The sequence below is a fragment of the Tauraco erythrolophus genome, chromosome 13, assembly GCF_009769465.1.
Source record: "Tauraco erythrolophus isolate bTauEry1 chromosome 13, bTauEry1.pri, whole genome shotgun sequence".
NCBI lineage: Eukaryota > Metazoa > Chordata > Aves > Musophagiformes > Musophagidae > Tauraco > Tauraco erythrolophus.
In genome coordinates, this window is record NC_141477.1 from 21,954,780 (window position 1) to 21,981,020 (window position 26,241).

At 41.0% G+C, this 26,241-nt stretch overlaps 1 protein-coding gene across 1 annotated transcript in view; it reads right to left on the reverse strand.

Moving 5' to 3' along the window:
- LOC104370741 (ubiquitin carboxyl-terminal hydrolase 12) overlaps positions 1-21,364 on the reverse strand; it is a 30,355-nt gene extending 8,991 nt beyond the window's left edge. Inside the window, exons 1-6 of the mRNA XM_086619431.1 lie at positions 21,303-21,364; positions 8,436-8,516; positions 4,042-4,255; positions 2,844-3,070; positions 1,528-1,604; positions 528-611 (exon numbers count right to left, since the gene is read on the reverse strand). Coding sequence (XP_086475557.1) covers positions 528-611; positions 1,528-1,604; positions 2,844-3,070; positions 4,042-4,255; positions 8,436-8,516; positions 21,303-21,350 — 731 coding nt within the window. The 5' untranslated portion in view covers positions 21,351-21,364. The remainder of the gene's footprint in view (positions 1-527; positions 612-1,527; positions 1,605-2,843; positions 3,071-4,041; positions 4,256-8,435; positions 8,517-21,302) is intronic.
- Between the last annotated feature and the right edge of the window lie 4,877 nt (positions 21,365-26,241).

Consider the following 26,241-nt stretch of genomic DNA (forward strand, 5'->3'; position numbering starts at 1 on the left):
TTTCAAAAGGCTGCTTTTCCCATGTATAGTCCAGCAAGAACAGGCAGTGTTTATTCTAAAATACTAATTACACAGCTGACATCTGAATGCAGGACAACTGTCTATGTTGACAACATCAATTTTTCATCGCATCAACAGGAAGAAAGAGATGGAATAAATCTGTCTTGCTGCTCTGTCTGCGACCAAGTACGAGGTGAGAATTAAGATTTTTGTGTATAGCATTCACAGTGAAAGCAGATGGGGTGGATTTCAGTGGCTTTACGCTGATTAATGCTAAACTGGGAAAAATGTGAATGTCTGGAAGCACCAGATACAAGCTCTTCTGGGAGGAATACAAAACTCATCTTTTCATTTCTATCTGATAAGGTTGCCACAGAGTTATTTGGTCTCTGCGCTTTTCCTTACTCCCAAATCAAACACAGACCCAGTCTTATGTTTTCTTTTTACTGAATTCACAAGGTGCATTTTCCCAACAACTGCCCATTTTAAGAGAACATCTACATTAGCCTTGAATATTTGAAACTCACCTCTTCTGTGCTTCCTGTTTACTGCGGCACTGCTCACAATAGTATTTATACTCACTGCATAGAGTTTCAGTATTACTAAACCCTCTGTGGAAATGAAAGAAAAGTCGGATAAACAAGGGTATTCAGTCAGACCATCCAGTTAAAAGTTACTGTTAATCATGCTGAAAAAACCCAAAGTACACAGAGAAGATGAAACTCCTTTTATTCATATTGCTCATATCTCCCAAACACGTTCTAGGTGTATTTGTCCCAGTCTTGGGATGTAGTATCAATGTTTAGCTGGAAAATCTGGAAATTACACTCTCAAGTATTAACTGCATACTTTCTGGGCAGGAGTCAAACATGACAGGTAACAAACAGCAATAAGGTGATCGTGGTTTGTTTCCAGAGGTAGCCACTCCACGTTTTCTCTGGTGGCAGAGGTTATGACCTAGAGTCATTAGCCATTGACTAGACAAAGTCTGGATTATCTTTCAACTCCTAGCAATTACACATCCATTACCAGCTATTAAAAAGCCAGAAGCTATATGCCACTTGCAGTATCATAGCAGCTGATAAGCCTTGGATCCAGCAGTCAAATACATGGAGCAAATTTCTATCAGCCAAAAAAAAAAAACTGGCCACGAACATCAGGACCAGACAACTGAAATGCAATTGCAGTATTAGAATAAACAATAATTTATTATGAAACCAAACATACTATGTTTAGTTTTGATAAAAGCTGACTGTATGATGTAACAAAGTAAAGTCCCCATAAAGGAAAGAGAAAATCAATCTTATACACACTATGAAATCATTGTGCTCGTTAACTATGAGAAACCACTGAGAAATTAGCAGCTTCAGAAACCCACGATAAAGACAAAATGAACAGCACTCTGAACAGAACATGCTTTACCATAAATCAAAGCCTACAACTGTTGCACAATAGAGCAGCTAAGCTAGGCTCCTTCCTTCTGATCAAAGGCAGGTATTTTTTCTAGTCACAAATATTTTCCTTTACCTTAGACAGTGTGTAATTGATGTATTTTGTTCCACATCAACCGAAAGATCCAGAAAGTCCTCATCTTTGCTACTAACCTTGAAAAAACATAAGAAGAAATATTTCATAGCAGTTCAGAACTGGCACATTTCTTTCAACCATTTCTGGAATGATGCAATGTCCTTGGTGCAAGTGGAGAGATTCATGATTTAAAAAAAAAAAAAATATACACACAGAGAGGCCCTTTCTTCAAGTAAACTAGAACTGAAGAAAATGTGATGTGCTGTTACAATCCACAGAGCAATATTAAAAAAAAAGAAAAGCCAAAACATAGTAAAAAACCCACAAAAAACCAAACCAAAACAAAAATCTTTTCTTGCAAAACATCTCTTCCCCTTAAGACTTCAAGACACAGCTGCAAAACCAAGTTTCACTGGCAAAACCAAGTTTTTCACCACTTGGAGCTCTGGGAGCTGCAGAAGCTTTAACTCTGTTCTACTCTGCTTTCCAGACTGATACAGCTTTCTGCTGCATTTCAGAGTTTAACAGTAAATCCTTATAGGAAATGCAGAAACAGGCAGATGGGTTTCCAGTTAAATGGGTTAGCAATTAGGAAAACCATCTTTCCATTTGTGGAACAGTCACATTTAATTTCAAAATTCTTGAGACAATCTTATTAATGTCATTTTTAGAGCTTCTAATTCACCATGCAGCCATAATTTTAGATTTAAAATTCCAAGAACAGTCATTTCAGTTGTAATCATTTGTCTTTTTTTCGTTCCTCATCTGAGTTTTCTTTTTTTTTTTTTTTTTAAATATTAAATCTGACATTGCAATGGCTAACTACAAATTCCTGGTCTGAAGGTGGAGTGGTTCTTCTAATTCTAGACTTCGTGGCACTTCTTTTGCTCTCGAATGGAAGGGCTATGGACCAGCACCAAGAAGCACAGACTTCCAGTTCAAGAAATTCAGTATATCCCAGAGTAAATAAATAGCAAGCAACTCTCATGTAGAAACACAACAGAAACTACCAATCACTGACACAGGAAATAACACGAAGACAAAAAGGCAGCTTAGATCAGCCAGGTGCAGACTGCCTCGATGGAAACAGGGAGGAAGAACAGAAAAAACACTATGCTTTTTCTGAGAAACATACCTTAATGAGTATTGGTTTGAACATAGAGGTGATACAGTCATAAAATAGGCTATGCTCCATATTTTAATAGAGAGAGTGCAATTTCATCTACCCTAATAAATGAAAAAGTGTGCTTAGTATTAAGGAAAACGATCCGGAACCTGTGAAAAATCTAAGAGGTTTGGTTGTGTTTTAAACGTACAGCCTCACAGTTAAGACATCTGGTTTCATTGGTTAGTGTTCCTTGGAAGATTTCATGGACCCACGTCAGATCGGTCTTGTCTCCTTCTTCACTCTCAATGCTGCCATTCTGGAGTTTGCCATTCTGCTTCTCCTGCTTTTTCTCTTCTTGTAGTAAGTCAGCAATAGTGTTAAGTAGGTAGTTTAGGAATTCGTGTGCATCCTGCTGCATATAATTATCAAATAATTCTGGAAAGGAAGAGATCAAGGAGAATGAAACAATACAGATAGTTCATAATATCAAGTTACTATGCTTTCAGCAACCAGTGCCCTTCCCCCTTCTCTATCCTATTACACCACTGTGGGTTTTGTTGTTAAGAGTCTTTGAAGAATGGCACTTTGTTGTTCTCCCAAGGGATGTTAGGTTACCCTCACCAATTCCTCAGGTTGTGAGAAATAGGCGGCTGAAAAATAACATAAAGGAAACTTAGTTTGGGCATTTCTTGGAACTGAAGAAAACCATGATTGGATTTGGGAGTGGTTTTGTTGGTTGGGGGTTTTTTCCCCCTTTGGGGAGGCAGAGAAATAAAGACATTCAGCTATGTTGCCTTCAGCTATTAGTTCATTAAGTCTAGCATCAAGGGGCAAAAATCCCCTACTATAAGTTTGTTATCAAGTTCAAGCAGAGATGATAAATCAACATACAGAACTCTTCCTCACAAAGCAGCCCTGGGAAATAACCACTAGTTCTCAGCATAAGGAATTTATCCTCCAGCAAACGTACGAAAACAGGCTGAGAGTGGTTGAGTCTCCTCAGAGAGTTCAACTGTGACCAACTCGGTGAGGTCTGTGTAGCCTGTGCCAATTTCTAGCAATGACCCCAAGCGTGCTGACTTGCAGCAGACCTCTCAGAACACGACGCCAACATGGAATAACCAGAGTACTGAGGCTTGTGTACACGCTTTGCTTGGTCTAAGCAAGTACAGAAACAAAAGATACCTCGATAATCCTCGTACGACACTGCACAGTCCTGATACAATCTCTGCTCCTAAGCTACAGAGGTGGTGAAATTCACACCACAAACAGGAGTTCAAAAATCTTCCAGAAATCTGATAAAACTTTGCAATTTGGACTCGCTTAAAAAGGAAGTTGTGTTTACATTTTATACACTTAAATCTCCAATGCTTAAATCTGCATAAAAATTTCATTTATTCATTTACCATTTTCTTTCCTCAATCGGGAAATAAATTTCTTGGGTGGGATGACTCCCACCTTCTTCTTTTGCGTAGCAATACTGTTGAAGAGATCAGAGAGGCATGTCAGGAGGCTTTCCTTCTTTCGAGGCTGCACTTTGTATGCCAAAACTTTTTCCCGAAATGGACGACAAAAATAAAGTGCCTGTAAGACTGAGTTGCAGTAGCAGGTATTGCCGAACTGGTTAAAACAGAACAAAAGGAAAACAAACGTTTTTCATATTAGGTCTGTTAAAAAGTAGTAACAGAAAGAGGTTGCTCATTAAGAATGTCACATACTGACAATGGAAAAGGCATCTGTCAGAGTTCATTTACTGGGGAAATACTAGCAGGCATGGTGTAAGAGACTCATCCTTGTACCATCACAGCTGGCAGCAGCAAGAAAAGGAAGAGAAGCCAACAGTAATGGTGATACTGGGCACACACGAAAAAGCAGGAAACCACTGACAAAAAAACACTCCAATTGAGGGCTCAGCATAAAATCAAAACTTCTGGAGATGTGGTGTACTACTAATGCTGATAGGGGAGAGCCTGCTGCTCCTGACGTGGAGGGGTGTGATGATACAGCAGGACAGAGGGACACGGACACAGAGGAAGGAAGAAATGGCATCGGTCAGCATCACTGCATCTTGACTGTGCTATAAAACCAGGAGCTCAATGCACCAATTCATGTTAGATTTGCCTGTCAGACACACAAAGCACTCTTTAGACAGCTACCAAGGTATCTGTTCAGTATCTCCTGCCTACAATGAAATATTGTGAGGAGGACATGATGCAGGCAAATTCAAGGAGCAGCTGCTTTACATCTGCCATATCTGAAGACAGTGTCACTTCAGAGGAGGGAGGACAGCGATAACTTCCAGAAGCAGCTGGAAGTTGCTTAACGAGAAGGAACACTCGGACCACTAAGGTATCAGCATATCATCTGCGAGGAACATACCATGGTTTTTCAAGATGTTTCTTTGCAATTCATTGTGCAACTGTATTGTACAACGCTGTTGTTTCTACAAAGTGAAACAAATTCTGGGTTTGCCAGTCCCCAGATATTCTGGTAATGAGATTCTGCATCTCAAGAGCACCGAGAGTAAAATATTTTAAATAAATGAGTATACAAATCTGACTACAGAACACAGACTATTTGTGAAGTGGTTCTCAGAGAACACGGCCGCTGCTGTTCACCAACATTTGGTGCAACTACTGTAGCACAATGATTTCAAATTAATAATGGGTTTGCTGACTGAAACAGAAAATTAACGGTTTAATTCATACTGCTGAAAAGGTTACAGCACTACAGTTGCATTAACATTAATTTATACCATATGCAAACAACGTGGAACAGTTAAAACTTACTGACATGAGGAAAACAAATATGCAAGCTGAACAAGCACATGAATTAGGATAGAACTTAACTCACATGCTTGTTAGTGTCCTAAGAAAACAAACAAGCATCGTGCTAACTAAATTTTGCAAACAAGACAAAAATAGGCAAGAGAACTACCAAAAGTCTGATTAAATATTACTGTTTTCAGATCAGGTACCTAATATATTTGTCTAAAATAATCCCAGAAAATCAAAGAGACAGAGGAAATTAGAAATTCGCAGTCTTATGAAATGGAAGGTCATGGTGCATCTTAAGTCAAAAAAGTTTACAAAGCAAGTAGTTAATGAGATTTCAGGACTGTAATCATGGAGAAATGATGTCAAAAAGCATGAACTCAACTGGTTATACGTGTCTTGCTTTGATGCTACCCACACAGAGAGAAATTATTAGAATCAAACTAAATGGAAGAGTTAAAGAATTAAAATTCCATCCAAATAGCTTTAAAAATTCCTGACAGGAAGATGCAAGACGCTTTGCAGCGAAGTGATATAGTGAAAAATTCACTTTATGGCGTGCTTTTGGTTTTAAAAATGTCCCTCTAAATAGTATTTTAACTCTCTTTGTTCACTACCATGTTTACATCAAGTAACGTGGAAGAACTTTTATTCCTGAAATCACTCTCTTGCACGTTAGTATTTTAGATATTTTACTGCATGCCAAGTACTTTACAAAAAGACCATGTGATGCATTTTATCTCAGTAATTCTGACTTTTTTTCAGGTTAGAACAAAAGCCTTCCAACTTTGAGTAATTCAGGGCCTTGGGAAACTTCTGAATATCTCAATTATTGATCTACCCTCTTCTGTATTATTCTCCACAAATAAACAGTACTACATAGCAGCGTCACACTTTGAAACTGCAATCAGTTTGCATGTAGAAGTACAAAGAAGGTCAGGTTTTTCCAATCATGACCTTAACTTTGCTAGAAATTCTTCTTGGAAAAAAAAAAGGAGGGCTCTAACCATTTGTCTTCGACAGAACCCCAAAAACAAGGTTGGCAAGGCAGTTCTTGATGGGCTGATGAATATTTCCAAACCTGGAGCTACATGCACAGATCAAGGACACAAATAGTGTATAAAGTCTAACGTGACCTAAAACTCAAAGGTAAACGGGTACAAACACAAAGGCCTTAAAGTCTTTTTGTTATGGTTTCTCTGGTATAAATAAATATTTTAAATAAATGCCAAAACATAGGGATTTTGCTTAAAACTGACGGTATTTAGAGTTGACATTACCTAACTTCCTATGAGCTTGTAAAATTTTACACTTTCAATGTAAAAATAAAGTTTGAAGGCTTATTTTAAGATAGAAGATTTTTAAAATGAAAACTGAGGTTAAATTCTAGAACAAAAACATTGTTCCACCCCTCTTGCACTTCAGTTCCACATCACACGTCATCCCTGCCAGGAGGAGCAGTCAGACCCTTCTCCCACATACTCTGCAGTGGCTTTAGCAACAGTTTGACTGCAGGAAAACTGGTTCAGCTCACTGCTCCAAACAGAAAATAACTATTAACACAAGAAATTTAAAGCCTCCGTTGTCCGTGGGTTCAACATCTGATTCTATTTGCAGCGTAACCATTTACTGGTGTTGATGTTGAAGCCATGAAACTGCCCTCTTTAAAGTGCTCCAATTAATTCTGAAACATGAAAGAAGTAGAAATAATTTAGGAAAAAGCTCTGCAGAACAACAGCATAAACGATCAGCCTAAAGAAACTGGTTGCAAGGAATAAAGCACAACAGTGTTAGTCATATTTTGTCCTTCAAAACAGAGAATGGATGTGGTTGTAATACTTCTGCTTATTTTTAGAATCCTATTTTTCCTTCGTGCTATTCACCACTCCGCTATTTATGTTACAACTGGAGATGCCTTCCATTTTTCTCATGACAGTGCAAACCTCAGCAGCTTTGGAATGGCCATTAACACCATACCTAAGGAATATAACTCAATGTGTTGAGATAGTTTGGTGTCTGAGAACACTAACTGCTAGAAACCCACACACAAGTCAATTAAATGAGTTTCTAAGGAGCTGCAACAAATAACACTTTAGTAGCTACCTTAACCTTATTTGGTGTGCCAAAAGAGACATCATCGCTCAGTTTTCCATGAAACACAGCTACATGACCTGTAAACAGAAGTATGCTTATGTTTCTAGTGAGTTTTCCCAAAATTGTCCTTTCACATCATAAATATGATGCCACAGAATCAGTTTCTGTTAACTATCTTCCTATATTAATTGGTAAAAGATGTCACTGGCGTAACAGCTGCCCTTCTCCTCCAAAAGCACTGGCAAGATCAACATCAATGCTCCATTCTCTTCATGGTTAATTTAGGTGGACAATTCTTATCTCTCAACAGATCTCAGTCAAGTCAGATCTATATAAACTGACAGACATAAAAAAAAGCTTTTTAGAAGGATTCACTGTTGTACAGGGCTATCAGAAACAACAACAACAAAAAGTATTACTACATGTAAGAAAATTATCGATCAAGTCAATGTCATTCATCTCCTGGCTCGGTCCTTGCACAGAACAACTTCCACCAATCCCACGAGTAGCATGTTTTTAGAAAAGTAACACATTTCATTTTAAAACCTCAAGGCTCCCATACACTGTGGCATTAGTGTAAAATCAAATCTCTCTTCTCTAGAAGAGCATATGAACAATGTACACACTTTATTAGTTCATGTCCTTTCCAGCTAAACATTAAAATCCTATAATTAGAAATGTACCTGAATAGAAAGGTTTCTCTCAAAGATTTCATAATAAATATACTTATTTTTCTGTATTTAAGATGAAATTTGTATCCTGGTTAATAATAAGACACAGCACCGCACTGCAGAATGTAGTGTCTATGCAGAGTCCCACGTTAAGTCAGAAGTGCTCGTAGATAAAGTTTTAATAGAGAATCCTATTAAATTCAAAATTAGAATATGAATTAAAAAAAACCCCAGCATTTCAACCACAGAAAATTCACTTACATTGACCAAGCCAAAATAATGCTCATTCACAGGGAACTGTTCAGGACCAATCTCTTTCTCCAAAGCAGAGGCATTGGCGCCCTACAAAGAAACAGGATGTTTACGTTAGAGGAAAAAAAAAAAATCAAAACCAATTCCAACAGAATTCATACTACTCCTATAAAAACAAAGAAGCTAAGAAAATAAGTTACTTCCATTGAGAATTAGCATCTCATGTTTTCTATGTTCTTCAAAACGAAATCAATACGATGCTTGTTATTATAAAAGGTACCACGGTTTCACGTAAAAACTCAACTTCATCAGCTGGAATTAGAGCTATCTGATCCCACAGAAGGGCTTTTTTCACGTGAATTTATTTGAAAGTTAACAACAGGAAATTTGTTCTCACTTAAGGCTTCAGGTTAGTCACAGTGACCTAGAACACCAATTTAAATTTAGCCAAGAAAGCTTTGTAAAAATACAGGAACTTATAATACACAGAGAACTCTAAACTTATAGGATAGAAACTATAAGGACAATAAACCCCATGAAAGAAAAAATGCCTTCCTGTGATGTGGACTGCACAAAAGGTCTGATGTGGCTGTTTATTATTTGCATCTCATACAAAGAATTACTGAAAAAACTTGGCCTCCACTGATGCTTTACATTAGAAATACTATAATTTTCTAACTTTATTTCTGGAAAGTACTATGGACAAGTGAAGCATGACTACAAAAAAAAACAAAAAGAATGGAAAGAAGAATTTTTTCAGACATTCCTCAAACTCAGATCACCTAAAAGTGCTTTGGCTTTGCTACCCTTAATTTAAGGCTGATGTATTAAGCTTACAGAGTATTTTGATACATCCTCGAGTCTTCAGTAATACAATGAGCATAGAACTTACTATTTCAGACACAACTGAAGAACACCACTACACATCCACACGGTCTTACTTGTCCCATAAAACAAGAACCAGAGCATACCAGCCTTTTAGTTTCAATTTTAACTTTGGCCACTTCCAATTCAAAGTGGTTTATTCACCTCTCTCCGTTTTTTACCCTTTTTTTTTTAATTCACCAATATCTTATAGCCGAGCTCCTACTTGGGATTTGGTACCTTCCCTCATACTGCTCCATCTTGTTCTCTATTTTTCTTGCTGATCTTCCAACAGTCCTTAACTGCATCTGTGCCATTATCTAAGGAGTTACCATCATTCAACACAGAATCCAACCACTCTGGATTCTTGACTTCTGTTTCAAATATCCCAGTGACTCCACCTATAACCTTCTGCAAACAGTAAACAGAGATCCTTCTGCACAGGTGAGCCACCTTAAAACACCTTGGAACAAATAAAAACTACACTCCAGCAAAATTCAATTCATCTGTTTCCCTGAAGCTAGTAATGTTTTTTAATTGTTGAGAAAATATTTCAATCATTTCTATTAGTATTCTGCTATTAATATAAACCACTGACAGGTAGAGACTGTATAGACAGGTCCATCTAGATTGTCTTTAACAAAGAAATAACTAAAAATCTTCTAAGAAACAGGAAAGAAACCAAGAAATAATTCAGTTTAACAGGAGGAATGGAAACTCCACAGTTGGATCTCCCAGACTCACAGTGAATTACATATATCAAAAAGACAGAAAACAAGGAAGGCTCAAACTTGGTACTATAAAAACCACAAAAACATTCACTAGGTGCTGACAGATTTACAAGCAAGACTCTTTGCAAGCAATTACACAGAAATTTTTTGAGGCATCAGTGCCAGTTCAAACAGCTCCTCTCCTTTGTTTTCCTACATCCAGTCCCTGCTTCCAAGTACCTCTTTTTCCCTCTGCTATCTGCACCCCCCCAAACCCAAACCTAGACATAAGGAAGAACTGCTGATACAGCACTCTCCAAACGTTACTTCAGCTCTTCACTTACATTGTTCTCATCAACACTACGACTTTGGGTAACAGCATAAGAGGAGATTATAATCTCTGAGCTATGTGAACGCAAAAGAAAAGGTCATGCTGGTTGTGAAAATGTTCAGTCGTGAAATCAGAACTGACTGCTAAGTGAGGCTCCTTTACTCTTATGTTTGGCTTGTTTCAAGATTAAGGAAGGGATACGTGTAAAATCTGCAAGCCTGTGAAGTTCAGATCAAATTTCTCTGAAGTCTTCTCACCTCCTCCATGATCTCCAATGCTGTATTAGAGGAACACTGGAAAAGAGCCAACTAAAGCAGGTACCACCACTTACAGAACTAGTGAAACTAGACAACCTGAACACTCTGGTCTGTAAAGCAACATAGGGAATAAATATCTGAACAAAGAAATAAAAGCATAAGAATTGTAATTTTTAACAAAAGTATGCTACAAAGAATTTCATAACCTGCCATGAACCAGTGTTGCAATTCATCTAAACCACCCACCTGTACTCTACATGTACCTACCCATTCCATCTAACAGCTTACATGTGCCTTTTTTCCAAGTGCTTCCTTGTATCTACTGCCCAAACTTCGTAAATATGGGTAAGTTAACTGCAGAGGCAGATGAAAAATTAAGATTTCTTTAATAAATTAAACACTAATGTTAAAGTCAACAAGACACAGAAACTAAATCACCTTAACACTTAGCTGCAATGTTTCTGAAGTTTCTTGTCAGAGAACATTTTAAATGAACATATCCAAAATCATAAAAACCAAAACAAGACTCAAGGTAATTGTGGGAGGAATCAAAATCACAAACTAGTCATAAATAGTTCTGAAGATGCAAACTTGCAGACTATATAATACGTAACATACTGGAGCTCTAGAAAATGCACATGCCTGGCATACCACAATAAAATAACTACATTGCAAATAGTATGGAGTGATTTATCTTTGCAGCCAATCCAAAGGCAACACAAGGCAACCAGTATGCAGCAGAAAAAAAAAAAGCACTTTATGGTGACAGCACAAATTGGCCTTGGTCGTGTTTCAGGATGGAAATAGCCGACACGTTTTTGAGTAAGGCTGCATGACTGGAGTCAAAGTTCAGCTACTCACAATCCATGATCTTTGCAATTAAACTTGCAAATAGCAAATTAACCAACTGGAGAGTCCAAATCTAGTGCAGCACAAACCATGTCATGCTGTAATTAAGCCTAACAAGCAGCCTTGTTTTCAGACTGACCGGTGTTAGACACATTTTCCCACCCCACTAAAAGATTTTTTCCATCTGGATAAATATTTCTGCCTCAGATCACATAAATATTTGTTCATAAGAAACAATACACACTTCATCATTTTGGAAACATAAAAGTCACATTTCTCATCTAGAAATAAAATCTAACCAAAGTGCCAAGTGTTGAAAGTATGAAAATGTATGTTTGAATATTTGGAGAATGAAGAGAGATGCATCTCTTCTGGGGTGCCACAAACTATTCTGCATCTTACAGTACTTTACACATCTAAAAACATGAGAAAACAATACTGTTTTGCTAAACTATGACACACACTGTGGGAGCAATAAAAAAATGACAAGAAAAAAATCACTAATACAAGTCAATTGAGTTTGCTTGGCACATAAAAAGTCAAGCAAATAATGTACAGTTAAATATAAAGCTTTTGCGTGAGATCAGAATTGATTTCTCATTGCTAGTGCGAGACAAATAAATACATCCTGTAAAACCCCCAGAAGTACATCCTCGAGAATTCTAGGAGCTCCAAGGAAATGCTCTCAAGGAACTGCTCTGCTACTCCAGTCCAGGAAGAGACGGTAAAACTTCCTGCACACAGCTCTGTGAGTAGGAACAAAACACAAATTTATACAGTCAACACGTAATTACCCGACAAGGAAAACATCCCCTTAGTTTAACTACAGTGGTAATACTGGTTTACTTATATAATTAGACTCTCAAAAGAGATGCAAATTTAACACTACCATACTGGTGGGGTAGGTGACAGCTAAAGTTTCAGCAATTTGTAATTTTCTAGAAAGTACTGTGACTTCAAATGTTGTCTCTGAGGTTGGCTGCACTTTTCGAGAGCTCCCCTATTCTGTTCACACCCCCACTAGCAGAACTGGCTTTGAATCTAGAGAGCGAGCTCAGCTCAGCAGGCTCCTGCACTTCCAGCACTGTCAGTCAACTAGAAAACTGGAAAATGGTGTGGTCCATCTGAACTATCACCATTTTCGCAGTTCAGAATAATAGATATGGCTAGAAATGGCCAGAAATGGCCAAGATGATCCTAACAGATCAATAATTCAGTATTTTCTGTCATAGCTGCAGTAGTTTTACTTTGTGCGTATTACCTAATCAAAGAAAGGGACTAACCCAAGAAAATTTGTGCTCAATGATTTCCACCAGAAAAGACAAAGAACATTCTTAAAAAAAAAAAAAAAAAAATCCCCTATACTGAATTTTGAAGTATCAAACAAAAGCAGAGAACTGTAACTACTCAAGTTTTCCTCCATTTTTCATAAGAACTCAGTGAGGACATCACACCAACATTTGATACATCTGAGATATAAGGAAAAGAACATCACAAGGCTTCTAAGGCAGGTTTTGTTGAGATTGGTGAAGCAAAAAGGGATGGTAAAATAAAAAGGGATGTGAAAGGACCAGTTTCAAAACCTCTTACCTAAGGCAGCTGTCTAAGCAAGTCATCACAGACAAAGTGATCCCACAGTATAGGTGAAGTTTTAACTGAATAACCCATCAAAACCAGAACAGAGATCTATCAAGTCTTCCAACTTGTGAGCTGTGAGTCCTTTTTGCTCAGTAGAGAAGTCTTAAAGATTTATTTCCAGTTCAATAGACAATGCAAGTGGAAAAAATAGTAGTGGACTTGTATTTCTTAGACAGAATACACAGTTACCTCATTGCCTCCCCAAAACGAGACAAAAAGGGAGCATGTGTAGGCATTACGATCTCTCATAAACTCTACAAACACTTTGTGACTATTCCTGCAAAGAAAACAAGTATTTGGTCTGGTCTAGATTTAATTGATTTCAGAAACTGGAAATGTACCAACAGTTTCCAGGGGCTTAAATACTTCTATGCCCTTAAACTTCCTTGAATTTGTAATTATTCTTAAAGACAAACGGCTTATAGAATGCATTCACTTCTCTGACAAGAATCGCAAGAAGAAATCGTTGTTGGAAGATGAAGAAAAGGTATCAGTTCTCTATTCACTACACTAAGTAGCTTTATGGTAAAAATTACAAGGCCCAGAGCTGAACAGCTCTTCTGAAGCTAGTGATGAACAGAAGAACATCTGGGAGTGATGAACAGCAACTACACAGCTCAGCACATGAGCTACGGTCAACTGACGGGACAAATCCACATGTCCAGAATCCACACAGCTCTTGGTTCAAGCTGCAACTTCTCCCCTTTTTAGTACCAGGAATTTTACTAAGTTTCAGGGCAATCCTGATCCTCTGCAAAACCTGGCTGAGCATGCATGGACTATTATGATGGACTAACCAATGCTACCAGTCAAAATTTTTTATTCTGAACTAACACTTTGAAGGAATTCACACTTCCATTTACAAGCATTGACTTTTTTGCTGCTGTGAAGGTAACTTTGCAGACATGGGGATGGTGACAAAAGCAGTGTCATACTACCTTGATAAGCACACGAGCAGACCTTATGAGCATGAAGCATCTGCTGCTACAGCTTCAGTAAGAAAAGGATCAAAATGAGCACAACATCGGGGCAGTATCCTTGCTGTTATTCAGAGCTCTTGTCAAAAATAATCAGGTCAATGCTGTACTGCTGCTTGAGCCAACAGTGAGCAGAGAGGCACTGAAGCTACACAACCAGGGGAAAAAAGTCACAAAGCAGATGATGGGAAAGAGTTACGAGCGGGAAGATCTCGCCGTCCTCTTTGCTGCAGTCTTGGGACTTGGTGAGGGGAAGCAGAGTAGTTCATAGCTGTTGCTAAGCTGCAATTCTACCAAGGATTAAGAGAGCATGCGAGGAGGGCTCAGGCAGCTGTCCTGCGTGTTTTGCAGGGTGCTGGTTTCACATCTACTTTGACTGACTGGTGAAGTGTCTCCCATTAGCACGATCCACTAGCCATTAGCAACTGGGTGTATCTTCTAAACTGTACAGGTGGATGCATGACATAGTTATGGGATAGGCTGGAAGAGAGAAAGAAGTACAGTAAGAAAACAAGAAGAAACTATGGTGAAAGAAGAGGGATAGTAAATGAAGACACGAAAAAATATAACCATTAAAATAGTCATTAAAGGTGGCTACAGTGCAAGCATCATTTCTGACGCGCTGTAATTACACAGTGTTTTTGAAATTACGCAGGAAAATCCATGCAACAGCAGATTGTCAGTGGATTTACAACCACTCTAAAACCATTCATTACTAGCTCAACATAATAAGACAAAATATTAAATATTTGTTTACTTTCTTAGAAGGACGTGGAAGTTTAGGACACATAAACAGACAGTGCACTTGCCAAACAAATGCTATTAGAGTTTTTTAAATGCTAACAAGGATGAAGCAGCTGCTTAAAGTAGAAGAAAAGGAAGTAATGAGAACCATGAAGCCCTTCTCATCTTTTCAAGAAATATAACAAATCAACTTGCAGTTTATTTCTTTTTTTAATACTAATGATCCTGACAAAATCTACAAGTCTGAGTAAGGCATTGCTGTGCCTATTTTGGGGTGCCCCCGTGTTCCCCCATTTTAGATGCTCCATTTACTGATCATTTGTAGACAGCAGGAGGTTTTCAGGATAGAACTCTTAAAATCTGGATGTAGATCTGCTCCAGAAAAACTCCTACCTGCACATTGTATAAAGTTTAAACTGTAGTTTCCCATGCTTGCCTATATACTTCAGCTGCTTTAGCCCTACCTAAAATACACACAAGACTAACCTCATCAGCAGATTACTTTTAACGAGCTAGAGAGAATCAGTTTAAAACACTCTCCATACAGTCCATGGAAATCTGAAGATACAGACTTTCTTCAAGGATAAATGAGCTATTTTTTTAGCTCAGTGCAAAATATTAATTTCCATGTTCTATGCTTTTTATACAATCCTCCCACTGTTATTCATATCATTCAGTTCAAATGAAGTAATTAAAGGATTGCAACTGAGGATACCTCTATCTTTTACTACAGCTGCATGCACACTCAGATCCTGCGTAGCATGGTTGGTATAATGGCCTGTTGAAATAAAAATCCCTTATGATATCCCAGCTTGGGCTCAGCACCATCCTAACTCAGCTTCTGAGCTGGAACCAGCTTATTCCCATCACGTGCACGGCATGCACCTGCCTGCAAAAGACATTTCCCTTAATAAAGGCAAAAAAGGGAAAGAGATCTCAGAGATATTTCACTGTCCAGAATGTATCTGGTGCACAAGTCTTGCTGAAGTCTCTAATTATTCATTCGACTCTTTTTAGCAAATTAGAGTGGGATAAGATTTAGCATTTGAAAAAAGCAGGGAAGCAGCTTTCAAGTTAGGCAGACACCATCACACAGCCCTCAAGATCAGAAAAGCTGGTTAAATACACTGCATGACTGAAGAGTGATTTTTAAAGAGTGAACAAACAAACCAAATCAACAGGGGAAAAAGAGAACAAGTAGGCCAAAGCAGAGCTACTTAAAACCTTTCAGAAAGAAATGTGAATGAGATGATGCATTTCATGAAGTCTGCCTGCACTTGCTTTGCTGTATTAGCCCTGGTAACAGTCCCAGCTTCAGGACTATTAAAATTACCATGTTGTGGAGCGCAGAAGGGAGCAGAACTGGGGCTGTATTTCTGAAACAGTTTATAGAGCATATAGTCATTATTTTCTAAACACAAAATTAGATGTTGCTTCCCCATCTTTCAAAACTCTTTGGTTGTATAGCACTGAAGCCAGATAAAAAGAGTTGTCAGCTCAGCTATCACTCACTATGATTTAGGCTTTGGAATTATCCCTTTTCATGCATCCAGGCAGCCTGTCATTCCAGGCACAACACATGATGGTAAACTGAACTTTGGATTCCAGCACTTTGCATGCTTATGCAGGTAAGACAAACTGATAATCATGAAAGGAACAGGTATAACAGTGTCACAGACTTCCCGAGACCCCACGCTTCCAAATACTACAGAGTCCTCTCAACCTGCCCAATCGTTCAGTGCATGCAGGAAAGATTGGCTTTGCCCACACTTCAATAGTAGCCACACTCTGGCTACTGCCAACATCACGAAGATCACAGTGAAATCAGAAAATGCTGTATTGCAAAATAAGTTTACTACTATGAAGCATTCAAAACCCGAAGTCTTAATTAGAGTGGGTTTAAATAAATTACTACAGAATGCTTTGTAAACTCTTTCACGTAAATGTTTATTCAATTAGGAGCTGGTCTTGCAAGGTTCACAGGATCTATGTCCCACTTCCAAAGGCAGAGTAAGTCATAAACACTTGTGAAATTTTGTAATTTTATGCTCTTTAAAACTAGATAGTAAAGCTAGGCTCCAGGAAAAAGAGCATATGGAAAGGACGGATTAAGGGCAGGAAGTACAGAAACTACTGCTTAGGAGTCTCAACCTTTGGAATGTGGTACTGTAAGCAACCTATTTCCCCATTCTTAGCCACCATCTCTGAGATTACCAAAGTGTTCACAGCTACTTCATCCACCTGAGAAGAGCTCTGCCAGAGTTCTCCTGACCTTGAGTTTCTCTCAAATGACCTAGTAAGACACATAAGAGCAGATGTCTTGCTAGTATGGCTCTCAGATATTTTACAGCTTTTTGGCCCTCTGAAAGAACGAATACAAACAGATGTACAGGTGTACTCAACATCCAGTGTTGGGCAGTATTGTTCTCTTGTGAGTTGGCAATAGGATTTTATCACGGCCTTCACACATCAAACAGCAGAGGAACAACGCTGTAAAGAGCGAGGAAGTGGATGCTGATGGAAGGCAAATTCTATGATTCTATGAGATTTATGAAGAGCTGGTAACCTGCACCAGAGGTTAAGTGGATAAGTCACTAGGAAAGGAGCTGAAAATGTAAAGCATGACATAAGAAACAGAACAATCATCTACAGTGCAGCCCTTTGTTTTGGCAACAAGCCTAAGAATCTCCCAAATTGACATCTGTAAGAGCAAAGGCTGAAAGCCATTTATTTTTTAATAGGAACAAGACACTAAGTGATGTGCGTGTAAGTACAGACAAATTCAATGTACTAAAAGCATTTGCTCCAAACCTTCGCTGAAAAACAAAACCAGAAAGATTCAATCATATAATCTGGTGAATGCATCAATAAGTACCCATCACACACAGAGTACTAAACTCAAGTACAAACGGCATGTGGAAAACCCTTGCACAAAGTGACCTACTAACTGGTTTGCAAAGGGTTACACACCTTTTTTCCCCCCTAAAACAAAGCGGGTTATTCTCAAGCTGGGTTTTAAAGGCAAAGAGGAATATTTGTTTCCTTTAGCTTAACAAGTCAATCAAGAAGCAGAGCACTGCTGGAAACAGAAGTCTGCTTAGCTAGCTCTACTTTTATCCTCCCTTCCTTCTGCTTCCCTCAGTGATACTTTCCCAGCCATAAACAATATTTCTCTGATAAAGATAAAACAAAGTTCTACAAATATAGGTGAAACAGCAGCAAGGCAAACATTATTTGTCAGTGATATGAAAGCCCTGACTGAATCGAATAGTGTAAATTATTCAGGTGGCAAATGGAAACGTATTACTTCCAAATTATTGGGTCATCTCTTCTCTAGCACTGAAGCTAATAATTATATCCATGCTGTACTGATTCAGAGGAGTAGAATAAGACTACTACCAATTTGTATACTGGATTTGAGTTCTTCAGGCATGTCTTACTGGTTTAGCAAACAATTAGACATGATTCTAGGGGAAGTGTCTCTAATTAGCCTCCCAGAAACATCAATATTTCTGCTAACAGCTTACTACAGACTTTTCACAAAAATCAGCTGTCAGAGAGGAAAAGATCAGATCTATGCTTCACACCTTGCTCCACTCTAGTGTTCTATTTTGCTTCTCCAACCGAAAAAAAAAAAAGTATTGTCAATACAACAAAAAAAATAAACCAAATCCTCAAAAACTCAGTTCTACAACCGACTGCCTCAGCCCCCTGGAGCACTCCAGGTGTATTCTGGATTAGATGATGCAGTCAGACTCATGGAAATTCAGCCCTCCTTGCTCTCTCTCCTCAGTCAAGAGAGGATTTGCATCTGTCCATGACCATGCATACACCACAGAACTACAAAGTTACCACTTTTAAATATTTTTGAACAGGAACTATGCATATTTCACGAAGGGTAGCAAAATGCCTCAACAGTACTTTCTATTTCACTCTCCCAGTTAACTTTGCAGTTGCTTGCCAGAAGAAAACAAAACTTCCTAAAGTCCACGGTAAAGATAAGGGCTGGGAAAGAATATTAAGTCAAAGGGACACAGCAGAGAACCAGAGCTCTGGTTGATAGCTCTTGGCTACAGATGTGTCTTGCCATATGGTGTCAGCAGCCTTACCAAACAATGAATCATACTCAAACGAACGAGTATTTTCCTACGAGTTTCCAACCTTCACAGTGCTATAGCTGCCACATGAACATTGTGCAATCGCTGAAAAAGAGACGGTGCTCACGTAAAGGAAATGCAATGATCATGAGGCACAGGAGAGATGATCCACAGTAAAAAAAACTCAGAAGTTATTTTAGGGAGGGGAATACGATTAATGTTCTAACTACATTACTGTCTACTAAGAAGATCACGCACTGAATTTAATTTTTGGAGAGATATTGCAGAATAGTGGAATGTCAGAGGCAGAAAGTCAGAAAAATCAGTCCCTGTGATGCAGATTGACTGAGGGGTCTGAGAACACTGCAAACCTGTGTTTCAGTTCTCCAGCCTGAAGCACAGACGGTGACCAGAAGTGCTGGTAAAAACTGCGTATTTTACTAAAAATATGTAAAGTACTGTACACTCACTACATATTAGAATAATCCTGAAGAAAGTAGTTTCCCAAGGGGCTTTGTTCATGTAATTAAATATTTTTATAAAGAAGGCTTAGGTGTTTCATATTTGCATTATGACAAAGCAAACAGTATTTTTACTTACTGGACCTTAATTGAAGTAGATGCAAATAAACGGATTCAATTTTAAAACATACCACCCGGACCTTAATTTTCCTGCGCCAGCTGAGAAAAAGAATAGTGAGATTGGCATTAAGTTTAGCCAAGCTACATACGCACCTAAAAGACTGATGCTGAAAAATTCCACAGCAATTGATTAAACAGCTATGTAAGAATTTAGAAGCACGCTTCATACAATTACTTAGTGTTAGCAGCACTGCTCAACGTTTTCTGCAAAGAAATGAAACTAAGTTTTCCACTTGAAACAAAAGCAGTAAGGAGAACCTGCTTCCCCAAAGCTGCAATACTGTAAAAAGTCTCCTCTTGGAAAAAAAACATAGTACTTCAGAAGGAACATGAGTGGGCTACGAGTATCTGCTTAGCTTTCTTCTGTCATCCCAACCAAAATCAAGGTAAGCAAAGGAGGGGAAATGAATCCAAGATTGAGTACATACAGCTAAAGTCTCTAAAAACAAATCACAAACACTGGAATGGCTGTATTCAGTTTGGCTACGTGCTCATAGGAAGACGCATTGCCTTGCATTTGCCCTCTTAATCTGAGGCTCAGTCAGCTGATCTCAGGAATGCATCCAAAATATTATATGGGATTGAGTCAATCACTTGCCTCTGGGGTGCAGAACTCCACAACGAAGTCATGATTCAGCCGCTTCTTGTGACCTTAATTTCACCTGTGTTTGTGATGGGCTATTAAAAATATAAATTCTGTTGAAAAAAAATCTAGTGAGATTAGTGAAGTATGAAGTTCTGGGAAGCCTTCTGCGATACTGAAAACGTTCAGATCAGGTATCCACGGCCACAAATTTAAAAATAAAAATCAACCTCTCTTGCTAAAAGTATTACTATGACACTCCAGACTGGAGCAATCACGATACGAGACTATAAAACTGAATACCCTCAGCGTGAATCCAAGTTGGATTTTGGCAGTTCAAAGCCCTGCTAGAGTTTACACTGATTAAACTCCTTACAGCAAGAATCTTCGGGAGATGTTTCGATGGCGTGTCACTAACAAGATGCAATATTTTATTATGAGTCAGCGGTGTTTTAGCGCTAGACAAACCACTTGCTGGCCTCTATTTACGCCGCAACGCGACTTCATTAAAAACTCTGCATAATCACGCAATTATCAGCCTCCCCCTTGCTAGGTTTTCACTGGCAATACGGGCGATACCCTGTTACGCGCATCCATGCGAAATTTTTCCAGAGCTTTTACGAACTAGTAGAACAACCTTTAAACCGAGCCTAGTTACCACGACTGTGACCTGAGCCAGAAAAAGAATAAATGTTCGGTAATTCCCCGAGTTTTCCTCTCTCCGAAAGCGAGCACCCCCCCTGCCCCAAACACGCTTCTGCCGACAGCGGGCGGGGAGCGAGCTCCGCGCTCCCCCAGCCCCGTTCCCCTCCCGGGATTCGGGCCCAATCACTCCGGCACCGGGAGAACACTGCCCGCCGCTTCCCTCGCCCCTTCCCTGGCACGGCCGCTCCCCGCCGTGCCTTCCTGGGAAGGGGGGGGGGGGGACCGGCACGGGGCGCCCCGCCGCCTCCCACGGACACCCCTGCCCGGCCCGGCGGCGCTGCTCCCCGGAGCTCCTGGTTTTTAACCAGTTTTACTAATTCTTATGGCGGCGGCGGCGAGGCGCTCCTCAGCCCCCCCCCCCCCCCTCCTCCAGCAGCGCGGGGCCGCTCCCGCCGCCAGGGCCGGCAACGGAGGTCCCTCGCCGGCCGTCCCCGCCGCCCCCCCCCCCCGGGCCGCGGCCCGGCTGGCCGCGGCTCTCACCATGGTACAGATGGAGGCGAGTCTCCGGACCGTCATCAGTATTTCCATCCGCCCGACGCGGCCCCGCGCCCCGCGGCCGCCCCCGCTGCCGCCGGCGCCATGTTGGGACGCAGCCGCCCAACTGACAGCGGCAGCCGGAGCCGCAGGTGGCGCAACCGCCAAACGGCGCCGCGCGCCGCCGGTGCGCTGAGGTGCGGCGCCCAAATGGCGCCGGCTGCGCGCCGCGCCGCGCCGCGCAGGTTCCGCCGCCTTCCCTGCGCTTCCCTCCTCGGTACTAGGCAGCCGGGTCATGCGAGGGGGTCGGAGCGCCGTCCCGGCCCCAGTGGGGTGGGCGATGCGCGTGTCACTGGTGGAACTGGAGGGAGGCGCCATCGCACAGGGATGGTGCTGGAGGGATGCCACCAAACTGCCCCCAGCAAGGGAAACCGCGGCCACCCCGGAGCGCCGAGACACGGCGAAGGTGCTGCAATTCCGCCTTTCCTGAGGTTCCGTTCGGCGGCCGTGAGCCCCCCCGAACAGGAGTTGTCGTGGCGGTGGCGGAGCCCGACAGCGGTTTCGCACCAAGCGATGCTTTGCCGGCCTGCGCCGCGCGCCCCTGTTTCAGCAAAAATCACAAAAAAGGCTCGTTCAGAGCGCGGCGCTACAAATGACAACAGAATCTCTTGAAAACCCGGGAGGAAAAGGAGTGAAAAACATTGAAAAGAAGTGAAAAACATTGAAAAGGAGTGAAAAACATTGCCAAGTCGCCACTTGACGTGCTGCACGCCAAAAGGCAACACCTATCGGAGGAAAACATCCCCGGCGAAGCCTGGGTTGAGTAGAACTGTTTGACATCCGGCTGATTAAGGTCTAGGAATTGTGTCAAACCTGGAAGGAGCCCGACTCATGTTCTGTATTAACTGTTGAAAAGTGCTCGTGCTCCGTCCGCCGCGATAGCACTGTTTCCACACGCCGCCCCTTACTCCAGCCCCGACCTTGCGGGAATATCTGTGGGGAAGGGAGGATGGTTCAGTTTCCAAAGCACAAACTTTTTTTATGAGGCCGAGATGTTTCCGTTCTATTTGAGTTGCTGGCCTGCAGTGATGTTCTCTTACACACATTGTACTTTACACGTCATCTACTACGGGCTCCCAAGGGAGACTATTCCGCAACCTAAAAAAAAAAAATCCGTACAAAATATGCTAAAAGTGAAAAAGGACACATGCTCCTTATAGGGTTTCCATGAATGGCAACGCAACAAAATTAGGGACAGGAAATACAGAAATAGTGGAATCTGTACAGCGTTTAACCCAATTAAACTATATATTTAAACGATCGCTTCCCTTACATCTCAAAATAGAATCAAATATGATTTATCACGGCTGTCGCAATAGTATCCGATGACACTTCCTTCCCCTTTGGCCTCAGGATCAGAACAACTCTGTGCTGGGTATAAATGCGGTGCTAAAATGACAGTCTTGTCCCCAGACAGCATCTTCTGAGGTTCCTGCTGAACCACACGGCCGAGTTTTTAACACATTTTGCCCACGACCAGGCTCCGCACAAGGTGACATCCCCAGCACACAGGGAAAGGCTGGATCCTCGTGCGTGTCACATTCCCTTCTGTTCCTTTCTTACCTCCTGCAAAGATGCTGTTTATTTGCCTTTCCCAACTAGGAGCGTATTTCGTTTCTGGGAGCAAAAAGGTGGTTAAAACACGACTTTTGTTCAGCGCAGTGTGACAACTGGCGTTTGGGTCCCAAGTTTGCGACACGGAACAAAGAGCTGCAGAGATCCATCCGTTGTTGTTGGGAATGCACTCAGGAGCGGGGAGTTCTACCACAGCATCTGCTGCAGCAACTGGCTTTTCCCCAGCACCACATTTAGCATTTCTGCTCAGAAATGAGCCGTGCTGGTCCAGCCATGTCATCATAACATCAACATAGGGTACAAAACCGTCTGACATGTACTTGAGGTAGATGTAACCACCACAAATACACTTTTAGGAGAGAGATTATCTTTGCCAGTGCAAGGCAGAAGGGGAAAGAGTGACAATAGCCCTTTCACCCAACATGCTGGGATCTTTGCAAGATTGCTCTGGCTCTGCTCATCTGTTACTCCTTTTGTAAAATATATGAGGAATAATTGTATCCAGTTTTAAAAGCAATTTGACATCCTTGTATGAAAAGCACTATGGTGATGGCAAGTATTTTTTATTTTTAGAATGCTTCAGCTCTGAAGATGTGTAGGACTGCCAACAACAATAAAAATAGAAAATCTTATTAAAACCGTAGCCAAAAGCAACACAGACCAATAAATAAATCTGAAAAAAATTTGGTGTGGAAATAACATAATCTCTGTGCAACATGCAAAGGCACATATCTTTGCATGGAGGAACCCAAGGAGTGGTTAGTGAAATCTCCAGAATCATCTAAATGTTTTCAAAGTTGCTCTGAGTTTTGCAAACATTCTCCCTCTAATTTAAGCTATTGTTTTTCCAAGAGAATTTGAATTTAAAACATGGTTTTCTTAGCTAAATATAAGCCCATTGTGCACAAACAATGACGATCTCTTTTAAAAACAATTCTTATTCTACATGCCAAGGGTTATACAATCTCAAATAGTGTGAATCCTTCTGCATGGTTTCACTCAGTGAAAAGACTATTCTGACACTCTAGAAAATCAGATAAGAATCAGATTTGAAAACCTCTGGCTTTATTTCTGGATCTTACTCGAATTCTTTCAGAATTAGAGCCTAGAGTTATAATTTTTGTTGTGGGGGGAAGGAGCTCGAGAATAGATTTAAAACTTTTGGAGAATACGCTGCTTTTTTCTCATTACTAAAACCCATTCTCTCCAGACAGATTTCTGCACACAGTAGAAGCAAGCTTTGGGTAGAAGCACAAGAAGCCTTTAGATTGAACCATATTAGCAAAGGAACTGGAAATCGACTGGTCTGCTTCCAAGATGCAGTTTAAAACTGCTGTCACATTTGTTTTCAGCAACCAGAAGCCACCACAGCTGCCAAAAGCAGCAGTTCAACATTTCCTCCACCGCTGGTCTTGCATTCCTGCCCCCACGCATCTCCTGTCTTGTGTCAGCACCAGCATCCGTACGAGCACATGGTAAACAGCTTTTCCAGTCTCTCCTCATCCAGCAGCCGCTCCATGCCCACGACTGGTTTTGGTGCCCAGCTCTGTGCCTTCGCACACCCCACTGTATTTTTGAGATGCAGAGAACTGCTCCCTGCAGTGGAGATGGGGATGCTCAGCAAGAATGCCACCCCGTGTCTCCTTCTCCTTTCCCTTCCCGAGGATGCCCAACATTTTGTTGGCTTTTTTTGCTGCTATTGCACACTGAGCTGATCAGTTGGAATGGCCAGCGATGACTTCAAGGCCTCTTTCCTAATTTATGAGTGCCACGTCCAAGTTCAGCACCATTTAAGCATAGTTTATATGCTGTTTCTCTAGATGCATTACCTTACATTTCTCGAGACTAAAGCTCACCTGCTGACTTTACGTGTGCTCACTCGCTTTTGCAAGGTCCTGGCGTTCCTCAGCACTGGCACAACGTTTGGTTACCCAAAAGGACTTTAACTTTTGTTTCTGTTGACTGCATGGCTTCTCTTTTGGAGCAAGCCAGCAGATCTGTGTTCTTCTAGGAATGTCTTTGCTCATAGAGAATATTCTCCATGACCTTGCTTAACTTATCCGGCTTTTTTTCCTGGGCTGAAACTCTTCTGGCCACCTAGAAGCTGATAGATACATTACTTTTTGTTTTTATAGGATGACTATTCTGATGAATACTTTTCTATTACTCACTAACATATGCTTTTAATAGCAAACGGTAACAAAGGTTCCAACATCCTACACTTAGAGAGGCAGACAGTTACGTACTGCTGCTAGCTAATCCCAAAATTTATAATGTGTCCAGCTCCATAACACATTTCAAAGTGCCCTGTTAATCGACCACAAGATTTCGAGCATTTTCCTATTCCTCCTCTCATTTTCCCTCTTCTTACAAAACTTGTGTGAGATTAAAGCACCCTGGTAATGAAATTTCCTGGAAAAGATTTTTCAGTGTTTGGGTGTTTGCAAAAATCCAGAAGCAAATTTACACGGGCAGATTAGAAAACCATTCACGTAGGAGCCATGTCCCAAAAGACACATGATCTGGCAGCTCCTGCCCAGTACCATGAGCTGGGTTGCCCTCCAGACATTTTGTTCCACCTCTTCATCAGCTGACTCTCCTGATGGTCAAAGTAATAACGCTTGGTGCTTACGCAGCAACTCTGCACAAATACCGCTTCAGAAGTAGTTTTTGGAGGGGAAACAGAGCCTTAGAAAAGCGACACATCCATAAATCTTCTGAACCTTGTGCTCGTTTCACTGGCCTGCTGTGCACCGAAGCTGGGTTTTTCTAAAGCCAGTTCACACTCAGCACATCCTCTGTGATGCTGGCAAGGAAATTGAGATCATTTGACAACCTGGCCCCCAGTGCTTTGGGAAGGGCTGGTTACCTAGAGACCTGGCCTGGTTTCCCATCCTCTTGTGCTGGCTCGTGACCGTACCCCTGGCCTCTAGAACCCGCAGGGGAGAACTGGTGTGTGTGCTGTGATGGAAAGCAGTGGCATGAAAGCAGCTGAGCAGAAAAAGCCTTTGTGGTGGCTGCAGCCTCTGCGTAAGGAGCCATGTCTACCTTCTGCCTGCTAGAAGTGTCCAGAAGACGGGAAAAATCTGCACCCTCAAGTCTCCATGATCTGTGGGTGGATTAGCTGCGGTGCCACTTGCCGTTAATACCCATTCTCCCACGCAGCGTGACAGAGTGCACGTCTCAGAAGCATGCTGCCTGCACCAGGCAGGCCCACCTCTTCCCACTGCTGCCCAAAGCTGCTCCTGCCCCTCGCAGACCTCTTCTGAGAAGTTCTTCAAAGACGAATGCTCTGGCTATGTTTTCTGTA